This window comes from Plasmodium malariae, assembly GCF_900090045.1.
Source record: "Plasmodium malariae genome assembly, chromosome: 9".
In the NCBI taxonomy this organism is placed as follows: Eukaryota; Apicomplexa; class Aconoidasida; order Haemosporida; family Plasmodiidae; genus Plasmodium; species Plasmodium malariae.
Genome location: NC_041783.1, coordinates 530,036 through 543,161, shown reverse-complemented (window position 1 = coordinate 543,161; position 13,126 = coordinate 530,036). Strand labels below are relative to the sequence as shown.

The 13,126-nt window shown below is 26.0% G+C and overlaps 4 protein-coding genes across 4 annotated transcripts; all 4 read left to right on the top strand.

Annotated features, from left to right (window-relative positions):
- Positions 1–2,901: 2,901 nt before the first annotated feature.
- Positions 2,902–3,982, top strand: PmUG01_09021000 (acylphosphatase, putative; the record flags this gene model as incomplete). Its single annotated transcript, XM_029004890.1, has 2 exons — positions 2,902–3,043; positions 3,738–3,982. The coding sequence occupies 2 exons, from the start codon at positions 2,902–2,904 to the stop codon at positions 3,980–3,982; spliced, it is 387 nt and encodes a 128-aa protein (XP_028861534.1).
- Positions 3,983–4,320: 338 nt separating this feature from the next.
- Positions 4,321–4,893, top strand: PmUG01_09020900 (conserved Plasmodium protein, unknown function; the record flags this gene model as incomplete). Its single annotated transcript, XM_029004889.1, has 1 exon — positions 4,321–4,893. One exon carries the CDS (start codon positions 4,321–4,323, stop codon positions 4,891–4,893), a length of 573 nt encoding a protein of 190 aa, XP_028861533.1.
- A 2,315-nt stretch (positions 4,894–7,208) lies between these two features.
- On the top strand, positions 7,209–8,102 carry PmUG01_09020800 (SNARE protein, putative; the record flags this gene model as incomplete). The annotated part of the gene is made up of 1 exon (XM_029004887.1): positions 7,209–8,102. One exon carries the CDS (start codon positions 7,209–7,211, stop codon positions 8,100–8,102), a length of 894 nt encoding a protein of 297 aa, XP_028861532.1.
- Positions 8,103–9,632: 1,530 nt separating this feature from the next.
- On the top strand, positions 9,633–11,947 carry PmUG01_09020700 (conserved Plasmodium protein, unknown function; the record flags this gene model as incomplete). The annotated part of the gene is made up of 2 exons (XM_029004886.1): positions 9,633–11,431; positions 11,830–11,947. 2 exons carry the CDS (start codon positions 9,633–9,635, stop codon positions 11,945–11,947), a joined length of 1,917 nt encoding a protein of 638 aa, XP_028861531.1.
- Positions 11,948–13,126: the final 1,179 nt, after the last annotated feature.

Below are 13,126 nucleotides of genomic sequence, written 5' to 3'. Positions count from 1 at the left end.
TTTTCCTCTTCCTTCTCCTTTTCATTTATGGGTTTATAACACGGTTGAAAATTTTCCAGAACCATGCAGTTGTACTGGCAATTTTACCACTTTATTATTTTTAAATATAAAAATAAAAAGAAAATAAAAAAAAAAAAAAGAAGAAAAGATAAAAAAAAAATAAAAAATAATTTAGGAGAAAACCAAAATATACAGCAATTATAAATCGGAAAAATATTGAGAAAATATCGAGAATAAATCGAAAATAAATCGAGAAAATATCAAGAAAAAATTAAGAAAAAAAAAAAAAAAAAAAAACAGACTATTACATGTGTAGGTCAACATGACACTATAGTTACATAAAGGATGAAAAAAATAATGGGAAATAAAATTTACTCTTTTTTACAAGAAAAAAGGTAGCATAAATCTATTTTAGAACACATGAGGGAAAAAAAAAAAAAATGAGGAGGCTTCATTAAGGGAGGAAAAAATTGAAACACGTGGAATTTCGCCAGTTGCATATCATAACATGATAAGGGAAAAAAAATATAAAAGATAAAATAAAAATAAAAATAAAATACAATGTTGCAAAAAGGTTGTAAAAAATGAGTAAAGAAAATTAAAAAGACAATTAAAAGAGATGGAGAACATCATTATGAATAAACTAGAGGGTGTCCTTACTCACATATATATATATATATATGTTTATGTTCGTAAGTAAAAGTCTAGATATACTTTTAAAAAAAAAAAAAAAAAGTTTTTGCATAAAATTTTCTTCCTTATCGCCTATTATATATATGTATCACTAAGATTAAGAATAAATCGTAAAAAAAAAAGAAAATATATTAAAATATATCGAACTTTATCAAAATATATCAAAATAAATAACGAATAAAATACCTAAAAATAGCGAGTTTAATTGATAAAAAAAGTGAAAATTTTATTTTTGTATTCGTTCACCTTGAACAGAAAAATAAAATTACCTGTATGTATAAGCATGTACACAAGATCTAAATGCAAAAAAAAAAAAATTATGTTTTTCTTATCTTTATTATTAACTTCTTCACCTTTTTCTTCTATTTTCTTTTTTTTTTTTTTTTTAAATTGTACAGTTGTAACCTATATAAACGCCTTGTGTACAATAAGGAGCTATTTTTTTGTCTGCTTCAAATTGTTGTAGAAATTATAATTTTTTTTTTTGTTTGTTTTTCCAAAAAATTTGAAAATATTAAGAATAAATTATGTTTAAATAGTACATACGACGATAAATAAAAAATTGGTTTTTCTGTTTATGTGATAAATTGCTGTTGCGCGAATTTTACGTGTAACGTGTTTTGCGTGCACGTATGCTTACGTGTATGTATACATCAATATATATGCGCATATGCACATAATATACACGTATACACACGTACACATATACTCATGTACCCCTATTCCCATATATTTACAACTAAATTTGCAAACAAACATGGAAATTTGCTTTTAAGAAGCTTTATGTCTTTCAGTTAAATTGCAAAAAATGTAAATCAATAAAATGTATGTAAGTATATATATATATATATATATATATATTGGTATATGTATATATACATATATGTATTCATATACGTGTGAGGAGTCTTAACAAATACGCTTTAAAATTAGTTCTTAAAAGGGACCAAGTTAATGCTTGTCCATTTGTACATACAGATTGCTGTAAACAAGGGGAAAGCTAGCGATTATGGAAATGATTATTATTTTATTTTGTTTATTTTTTTTTTAACTTCCAAAAAAAAATAAAAATATTCTTCTATATTAGAATGCAGTTTTATATTACCAATTCAGTCTATTCGGTTTTTAATTTTAACTGATTTTATTCTCCCCTAAGATTATTGCGTTGTGTATATATTTATATACACTGCTAACAAAAACGAATACACGCAAGTGCAGTACTGTCACATATATATACAATATATATATATATACAATATATATATATATACAATATATATATATATATATATATATATATATATATATATATGTATGTTGTACACATATATGTATATAGCTTATTAATTCCCTCAAAAAAATGACAGAAATGAATAGCGAATGAACATGTTTCTTCCTGCATATAGGAATATACGAAGGATGCAACGAGGGGAGGGGTTATGTGCATGGGGAAGCATGTATATACATGCACACACAAATTACCAGATACCCACATTAATACGTATGTACATATGTATGTACATGGATGCAAGTTTGAGCCATCGTAGAACAGGAAACTTGAAAAAAAAATAAAAGATGAAAATGTTAATATTTAACGGGAAAAAACAACTCTAAATATAGAAAATATGAGCATTAGAAAAACATAACCCTACATGTTTTTCCTCTCTGTGAGTTATCGCTTTTTCCATTTGTTTATATAGTTCCTTTAATTTATTTCATTTAATATTAAATCGTTCTCTCGTTTATTCGCTTATTTGTGTACTTTTTTTTTTTTTCTTTTTAATTATAACAATTCATTAAGATGGAGACACTACAAATTGTTGTCGCGTGGCTCAACAAAACTGTGCACAGTTGAAGTAATCAATATACGTTCTTTTTTTTCTTCTTTTTTTTTTTTTTTTCATTAAAATATATGAGATTAATTATGCCCTTACAATTTCATAAATTATAAAAAATTTGAGAAAAAAAAATTTGTATTATTACCTAAAAAGTTTAAAAAAAAAGAAAAAATATATAGTGAAGCATTATACCTGAATATATAAATCTGCACATATATGTGGAGAGAAAGAAGAAAATTAACGAGTGTTTTCTTTTTTTTGTTAAAAAAATTTCTGAAATTGAAAGGCTTTATTCATAATTTTTTACTACTACATGTTTTATTCTTCCTACAAGGATAAAACATAAATTATAAAGAAAAAAAAAAAAATTATGCACATTCGTCCCTATATATCTTCGTTCCTTTTATTCCCTCAAACAAAACTTTGGTCAAATAACAATTTTTTAAAAGGTTTTTGCAATTCTAGTAAGATGATATATTCATTTGATTTTGAAGTGTTCGGCAAGGTTCAAGGTTCGGAAAAAAAAAAAATAAATAAATAAATAAAATACATATATGTGTACATACATACATAAACTCATACATACATAAACTCATACATACATACACTCATACATTCATACAAACACCCATACATACATACATACATACATACATACATACATACATACATACATACATACATACATACATACATACATACATACATACATACATACACTCATACATACATACATACATACATACATACATACATACATACATACATACATACATACACTCATACATTCATACAAACACCCATACATACATACATACATACACGAATACATTCATACAATAAAATAAAAGAAAAATTAAAAATATTGAAGTATTCTAAAGAGTAACGTTAAATAATGAAACATCGTAAGGTCAAAAATAACAAATAAGAACACCTCCCCCTTGCTGTTTTATATTCCTGGTACATATTTTTATTGCAAAAAAGTTTTTCGTTATTTTGAATTATTTTAAAGGGGGAATCATGTAGAATAAGTCGTTAATGTCTTCATTGTTCTGTTAAATATGTCACGTGCATACATATGTATATGTAAGTACTTATCTATATATGTACTTACCTCTATGTATACCTATCTCTGTATGTACCTACCTATGCACACTTTGACATCTATTTATGCACAACGCACAAAACATTTTCCCTTTTTTGTAGGTGTTTTTTTTCGAAAATATACAAAATTAGAAGCAGATAAGCTAAACATAAGAGGATATGTTCAGAATACTGATAGAAACACAGTAGTGGTTAGAGCTGAGAGTAACAATAAAGAATCATTAGAACAGTTCAAAAATTTTTTAACACGCATTGGTAGCCCATCGTCAAGAATTGATAAATGTGTAGTAACGAATAGTCAAATTGTGGACACATACTCAAGTAACGATTTTTTTATAAAAAGGTAGTTAACTTTTTTGTTTTTTCCATGGACATATGAACGCCAACCTTGGACAAAAATAGATTACAAGGATTTGAATGTTCAAAAAAAAAGAAATCCAAATAAATCCAAATAAAACGAAGTATAATTTTATGTGGTGATGTAGCTATGTAGTTAGGCATCTTTTTCCATTTATAAGATAACGAATTGTTGTAAATATTTTGCTTCACATGTAAATATGTATATATATGCATATGAGCATGTATTTACCCCCAACTGTAGCTCCTAAATTTTTTTATTCTAAAGTACTGAAATTAGAACTCGAAAGAAAAGCACAAAACTTCCCCGAGAAAACGTGTGTAAAAAATGAGTAGAAGAAGAGGAAATACTATACGAAAAGTGCAAGATTTAGAAAGGACATTAAGAAGAAAAGGAGGGAAAATAAAAACCATTTATGAAAAGGACAATGATATAGAGATTAAAAACATAATTGACGAAAAAGTAAAATACATCTGGGATTATATTAACAACATTGATGATATAATAGATGATAATGATTTTTTAAAAGAGGAGATAAGACAAAAAATAGAAAAAAAGCAGAGCTTAAAACTAACAGAAGAATTTGACGAAATAATATATTATAATAAAAATCTTAAAAATTTTATTAATATACAAAAAATAAGAAAAGCATTGTATCATTTTAATATAAAAGTAAATATTGAAGATATTGTAAATATGTTTTTATATTACACCAATAATCAATATTTTAAAAAAATTTTGGAAAATCAGATCTATTCTAATGATTGCATTGACAGAAACAAATGTAAGCGGAAATTTCCTTCCATGGATATTGCTAATTTATATATTAATTATGAAATGTTTAAACATATTTTTTTGAATATTGATTTGAATATTGAAAATAACGGGAAAATTTGGTAATGCGTACTTTTTACACTTAAATATTTTTCTTTCGTCCTTTTTTTTTCAACCATGTATGCGACCTTACTTGCAACCAAATTCATTGCCTCGTTTGCGGCTTAATTCGCTGCCTAATTTTCGGTCTAATTTGCGACCTAATGTGCGGTCTAATTTTCGGTCTAATTTGCGATCTAATTTGCGACCTAATTTGAGGTCTAATTTTCGGTCTAATTCGCTGCCTAATTTGCGACCTAATTTGAGGTCTAATTTGCGGTCTAATTTGCGGTCTAATTCGCTGCCTAATTTGCGACCTAATTTGCGACCTAATTTGCGGCCCTGCTTAAGAACCTTTTTTTAGGCCATTTTTATCACCCATTTTACGGCCCTTTTTATGACTCCATTTGAGCCTCTATTTGAGCCTCTATTTGAGACCCTTAATGCAATCATTTTACAGATCCTCTTTCAAAATTTGTTCGCGAACCTTTTATGAGGTCATCAACGCGATCCATATTGCATCCTATATTGCAGCCCATTTTGCGAACTTTCGTGAGCCCCATTTTGTGAAGAATGCTTAGTTTCACGTACATAATAAATGAAGAGAGATTGGAAAAGAAAAAAAAACAAACACGCGTGCCACATGAATGTTTACAACATTGCAGAACAATGAGATATGGATGTTTTACACAAACTTGTCTATATGATACACCATGTATTTTATGTGTTAGACGTGTACCATATATGTACATTTATATAAAAAAAAAAAAAAAAAAAAAAAGGAACTTAACTGGAAGCTCTATTATTTTTCTGTCTGACAAGGCGTGGTACTTATAGTAGGAAAAGTCAGGTCATTTATTTTTTTATTAATAAGGAAATTCCTGCATATAAGGCATTCATAGGAAAATGGGAACCCCTACAATACGTACTAGTGCTTACATGCATGAATTTACGTATGTGTGCATGTATGTATGTATTATGTATATATGTACGTGGGTATATGTACGCATATAGGTACACGTGACCATATAACTCTTTTAACAGTTTACACTTTTATATGTTCTTTAAAGCTATAAAACCGCATCATGGAGTAAATATGGCACGCTTGATTTCATTTAAAAAACTTAACATTTATCTGCCTTGTAGAGATCTACACATATATCTGTATGCCAACTTGTTTTTAAAGCTTCTCTTTTTTTTTTTTTTTTTAAACTTTATTCAATATATTAATTTCTAAAGTAAACGCTCATTTTGAATATTTCTTCACAGTGGCAATTTGGACCAGCGATCGAGCAGCGCAAAAAAAAAAAAAAAAAAAATATATATATATATATATATATATGCATACATACACACATACGCACATACATACATACATATATACTTCTGTATGCCTTTCGTGTTTTTCCCTCCACCCTGTTATTTTGCTTATGTGAACACTTTAAGGTTTACACTTAAATTTTTACTAAATATCACGAGCTTTTTTTTTTTCCACAAGTTAAATGTATTCTTGCCTATAATGTTTCTTTTTATTGGGAACATGTACATTGCAAATAGGTACATATAAACATATATATACATAAGATGTGCGCATACTTACATACATATAATGTATATATATACGCTATCACACTGTAAGCTCTTGTGCGATAAAATTTTTTTCGACCTCTGTTTTTACGTTCGCCATTTGAGTTCACCTCATTTTTCAGAATTTTTTATTTCTGCCAAAGGGCTATATACGTAAGTAAAATTCCCCTGTAGCAACGAAGCTTTTTTTTTATTTTATTTTTTTAATTGTTTTTAATTTTTTTTAATTTTTTAATTTTTTTTAATTTTTTAATTGTTTTTAATTTTTTAATTGTTTTTAATTTTTTAATTGTTTTTAATTTTTTTTTAATTTTTTAATTTTTTTTAATTTTTTAATTTTTTTTAATTTTTTAATTTTTTAATTTTTTTTAATTTTTTAATTTTTTAATTTTTTTTAATTTTTTTTAATTTTTTAATTGTTTTTAATTTTTTTTAATTGTTTTTAATTTTTTTTAATTGTTTTTAATTTTTTTTAATTTTTTCAGTTTTAATTTTTCTTTTTTCTTTTTTCTTTTCTTTTTTTTTTTTTTTTTTGCAAGAATGCTATAAATGAACAGTATTTTTTTCGTTACGAGGTGAGGAATTATGATAGATGAGGAGAATATATCAACGTGCCGAAGATAATATTTAAACGTTTTTGTAAATGCTTTTTCGAGGACCTCTGAAGCTTTTTAAGGCTACTTATGTAAAATTTACTCTATTTTGTAGCACTTGTGTGAAAAAAAAAAAAAAAAATATAACAGAGGGAACACAAAATGAAATCGAAATATGAAGCTGTACTAGACGACGAAATGAGAGGTACGTTTTCTGGTGCTCGGAAGGAATACGAATATAATGAGGGTAGTAGTAAAAATAATACACAACAGCACGAAACAAGTTTGAATAATATATATGGAAAAATAGTGAAAGTAAGGAAAGAATTAGAGAGGTCATATAATTTATTTTATTCATACAATTTGATTGTATCGAATAATCAAGAAGATAATAACAACATATATAACAGTTATTCTAATATATATAAAAGAAATGATGTTTTAAATATAAATAAAAATGGAAAAAATAACTTAACATTAAATAAAATAAATGCACTAACAAATTCTTTTTATATGAATGTGGAAAATTTAAAAAATACCTATTCTTTTATAAGCACAAATAATATGAACAACAGAATAGTAAATAATGAAAATGTTATATGGGAGAGAAGAATTGAGACCTTAACAAATGAAGCCAATTCATACATTAAAACTTTGGACAGTATTTATAAAAATAATTTAATTCAGTCTGAAAGAAATAATAATAGTAATAATATCTATAATAAAACACATAGAAATATGAAAAAGAAAAAATATGATAATGACTCGACAATAAATTATTTACATAATGAGAAGGAAATTTTAAAACAAGTTGAAAATAACATTAATATATTTCATATTCAAGGTATGAGCACATTAGATATGTTAAGGAAACAGAACAAGTTTTTAAAGAATGTACGAAAAAAAGTCATCGATATGTATAATTACATTGGCTTATCTTCTTCATTAGTTGATACTATTAAGAAAACGCATAAACAAAACTTAATCATTGTCATTGTGGGAATAGTTTTAAGTTTACTATTCTTTTATCTGCTGTATTCGTATTTTAAAAAGTAATCTAAAAAAAAAAATTATTTGTTAAAACGTTTCGAACGAAGAAAGGGGCATCACTTCACATTTGCTAAGTTAGTTCACACGCGCACATATAAGTGTAAATATATGCTCACATACAAATGCATATACATACATATATTTTTGCAGACACAATGGTAGTGCCATCACTCACTGCGTATGAAGAAAAGCCTATTTGTTGAATCAAAACTACATATATATGTATATAACTCAGTAACACGTAAAAGCGTCTAAATGGACAACCATTTTGAATGTTCTTCTTTTTCTATTTTCGTCTTCTATTTGATTATTATTCTTAACATAAATGCTACACCATTTTGTGTATGTTACTGAACAGATGGGAAAGTAAAAGAGAAAGGGGGAATAAAAAAAAAAAATTAATTTATATACTTATATTCCTATATATATTTTTTTTCTCGTTATTTCCATTTATTGTTTTATGTTGTTCAGTACTTCAATGCCATATGTTGGCGTTAAATTTGCTGCGCAATTTAATTTGTTTAACATATAAATGGCATAAACCTTCTTTTTATTATATTTTAATATATATATGTACATAACGCATATGCATACACATATATATGTATGTTTAATTTTTTTTTTTTACGTTGCCACGTCATTATTAATAAAATTATTTTACTGTATTTTCCTGTATTTTGCTTTTTTTCATTTTATTTTACTTCTTTTCATTTTGCTTCTTTTCATTTTGCTTCTTTTCATTTTACGTCATTTTATGATGATTTCCTTTTTTTTAGTGAACATTCTTTAAAATATAAAATTATTTTTTTTCTGATGCCAACAAATAGGGCATACTAAAAAAAGTACATTTTGCAATCAATTTGATTATAAATTGTTTAGCATACATTTTATAATATTTATGTTTGTATTTTTTTTTTTTTTTTTTTTAAATTAAGTTTCAAGTTATAAAAAATATATATATATACATATTTATATTTATACATATTTATATTTATACATATTTATATATATACATATTTATATTTATACATATTTATATATATACATATTTATATTTATACATATTTATATTTATACATATTTATATTTATATTCCTCTACTTCACTGCAACATACAGAATGAATAATGTCAATTCTTTTTTAAGAGTAAAAATATACTGAGAGGGTACAGTGACGTGTAGGAAAAAAAGGAACAATAAGTTCATTTGGGTTATATATTATGCATATATAGGGAAATAGAGGGGGAGAGGGATGAAATTTTAGTCTCTGGTATCTTTTATTCAAGTTAAAAAAAAAAAAAAAAAAAAAAGGAAAAGTAAAAATAGCAGAAAAGGTAAAAGAAAAAAGTATGTGCATACATGTTTAAGGACTTGTTATACTCCTTTTTTTTTAAAAAAAATAATCATTCTGCTAGTTAGAAGAACTTTACCAAAATGGTAAATTCTTTATTAACTCATAGAACTGAGTAGAAAAAAAAAAGAAAAATCCTTAAAAGGGAGGAAAAAAGAGGTATGGACAAAAAAATAGAAAAGAATAATGCAAATCAATATAGCGGAAGAAGAGTTAGATCAAACAGGGGAAGTAACCAAAAGAGAACAAGTAAAAATCCATATAGGGGCGGCAGCTGAAGAAATGGAACAAAACAGAGATAAGGAAAAGGCAAATGATAAAGCTGAGTCAAAATTTGATAAGGAGAAAGAAGGAAGTAACGAACAAAATAATAATGGCTCTACGCGCGAGCAGCTAGAGAATTCAAAAAAAAGAAAGTATGATAATATATCAAAAGAAATGCAAGAATATTACGTTGGTACACCCCACAGCTGGGAGTATGTAGAAGGTAGTAAGGGTTGGTTTATCATAGAAACAACTAAGAATTATAAGTTTTATTTTAACAAAAAAACAAATGAAAAAACGTGGGAGTGCCCCGAGGATGTAGAAGAACTCTTCGTAAGGCAAAAAATGAAAAAAGAGGACATTAACAATGTAGATAAACAATATGAAGATGCTGAAAAAAATGACTACAATAAATGCGTTGGAAGAGATAACAGTTTTTATGGTAATGATGGTAGTTATGGCTATGATACGAAGTATAATGACAGTGCAGATCCAAGTGTAAATCAGAACAGAAATAGGAAAGACGAAGACTTGGAATTTATTTTGAGAGAGTATAAAAATCTTCTGATAGAAAAAAATATTAATGAGTTTTGCAAATATGAAAATGTGTTAGCATATATGCTGTATGATAGACGATATTTAAATGTGCCAAAGGAACGGAGGAAAGAATTTTTTCATATATTAATAAAAGAAATTAAAGAAGAAAAAAAATGTGAAATTAAAACATTAGTTGAAAACTTTATTAATATGTTAAATGAAATGGAAAATAAATTTACGTACCCTTTTAGTGAATATGATGCTGTTCATATTTTAAAAGGGAAAAAAGAATATAAAGGAAATTACACAAAAGAATGGGCTAATAGTAGAAATAAATTATTAGGAAATTTTTTAGAAAAAAAAAAAAAAGAAAAACAAAAACAAATGGAGGAAGAGTTTGAGCAGATTTTATATGACCATATGCAGGATGAAAACCCGGGAGTATGGATAAAAATAAAAAATAATTTAATGAAAAACGAAAAATATGTAATTTTGTCGTATGATAAAAAAAACAAAATATTTGAGGATGTTAGTCAGACACTTTTAGCAAAAAGGAAACAGCAAAATAGAAGAAGCGGGGGTGATAGACGAAGCGGCAGGGCAGATACAGATGATGGTATCCATTTTAGAAAAGGTTCACAAACATTAGAGGAACACAAAAAAAATACGAATAATGAAAAAAATATATTTTTAAGTCTATTACATGAAAAATTAAAACACCCCAATATAGATGAGGGACTATTGAATGATCATAAAATAAATATAAAGAAAAATAGTAATTTTGAAAACGACTGTTTTATCCCTCGTGAACTCACAAATGATGAAAGATACAAAAAATTAAAATTAAATGCTAGTGAGAAATATTATATATATAAAGAATTTATAAAAAATTATATAAATTTAAAACGAGAAATGTTTGACAAGTTACTAGGCGAACTCTCAATTAATTGTATTAACAACTCGCTAGAGGATATTATTAAAATGACGGATAAAAATAACAAAAGTTTTAAGTCGCTAAAACGACATCACCTGGAAGAAGTACATGCGAAATGGAGGAATTATAAGATAAGGGAAGCTAAGAAAATATTTAAGGATTTTTTAAAGAAATCAAATTTTGTTAAACACGACTCTGATGAGCGCGAGAAATACGCGGACTTGGTTAATGAACTGTCAACGGATGTAAGGTAACTGCTATAAATACATACATATGCGTAGGTATAGTGTGTGCATGTGAGTCTGCGTATATGGGTGTTTGTATATGTGTAAGTATATATATATATATATATATATATATATATGGGGGGAGTTCCTTGCATTGGCTGTAGTTCTTTACGCCCATCAATTAAGTTTTTACGACCCTTTGCATGTATATTTTGCATGGGAATAGCTATGTGTCGAGACTTTTTTTTTTTTTTTTTTTTTTTGATTCATTGATACATAGCCCAAATAACATACAGTCGAATTATGAACTTTTTCTTCCCTTTTGCATTTGCTTACTGGTTCATTTGTCATCATCATTAGTTTATTCATGTCAAATGATTATTCCTACTGATGTTTTTAATTTGAATTTTAATTTTTGCAGCTATCAGCGGCTGGATTGTGTACCTGAAGAAAGAGAAGAAATAATAAAGGAAAGAATAAAGGAACTGAAAGTCGAACATGAACAAAATAAAAATTTAGCAGAAAGATTGAACTTTTGATAATGGGATATTTCATTTTCTTTTTTTCTTTTTTTCTTTTTTTAATTAATTTTACAAGCACACTTTTTTTGATGTTATACTAAAATAATATTTAAAATAAAGAAACGTAATAATTTTACTGTAATTTTAAACGTTTCTCCCTTGTATATATTTATATCATCTTCATATGAAAAACCTTTTCCTATTTTGTATTTTTTATTTTATTTACAATTAGTTACTAAAATATGAATAATATTCACGTTCCCACATTCTGGAATATTTGCTTATTCTGTCAAAACTTTGTGTAATATCTTTACTCTTATTATTTGAAGCTCATTGTTTGTTATATACCTTTTAAAACATGTTCAAATATATAAGTGAAAGTGGATCTATATATTCATATGTAAATAAATAATAGTTTTCTTCTCTGTGTATTTTATAAATTTTCATTTGAAAATGCACACACATTTTACCTATTTGTGAATAAGCGTGTATATTTATTCTTAATTACTGTAATTACTGTAATTACTGTAATTACTGTAATTAAATGTTTTTAATTAAATAAACAAATGATATAGTGATAAATACACTTTTTTTCAGGGGCTAATGAGGCCGAAAACTTTGTACTTAATCATAAACGTTTGCATATGTTTATGTAGGTATATGTATATATACGCATTAAGTATATGTGTACATGTACGCATTTACCCTTATCATTTGGATTACTTGAAAAATTTCTCTCTTTTTATAGAGACAAACAATTTACTAAGTTTTATATACCTAAAATATTTTTTTCCCCAAATTCAAGTTTAAGTTTTGGTTAGTAATATACATTACAATAAAAAAAAAAAAAAAAAAAAAAAAAAAAAAAAAACTACTGCTTAATTTTATTCCTTCTAATTTTTGAAAATTTAAAACAATATAACATATTTCATAAATTAGCGGAATGGTAAGTAAACACCTGTGACATATTAAAAGTAAGGGTGGCTATATCCTTATATGAAAACATGATGTTGATATGAAATGTATTTCATTTTGATATAATAAGAGTAGTAATAATTATACAAAGGTGTGGCACGTTATTGTGTTAACCTCTTATTTCTTACATAATACATGTTAATTTTTTTATATATCATTTATATGAAAGTCTAAATCGTAATGCTAAATTGGCGCTAGAAAAAAAAAAAAAGATGGCATAGT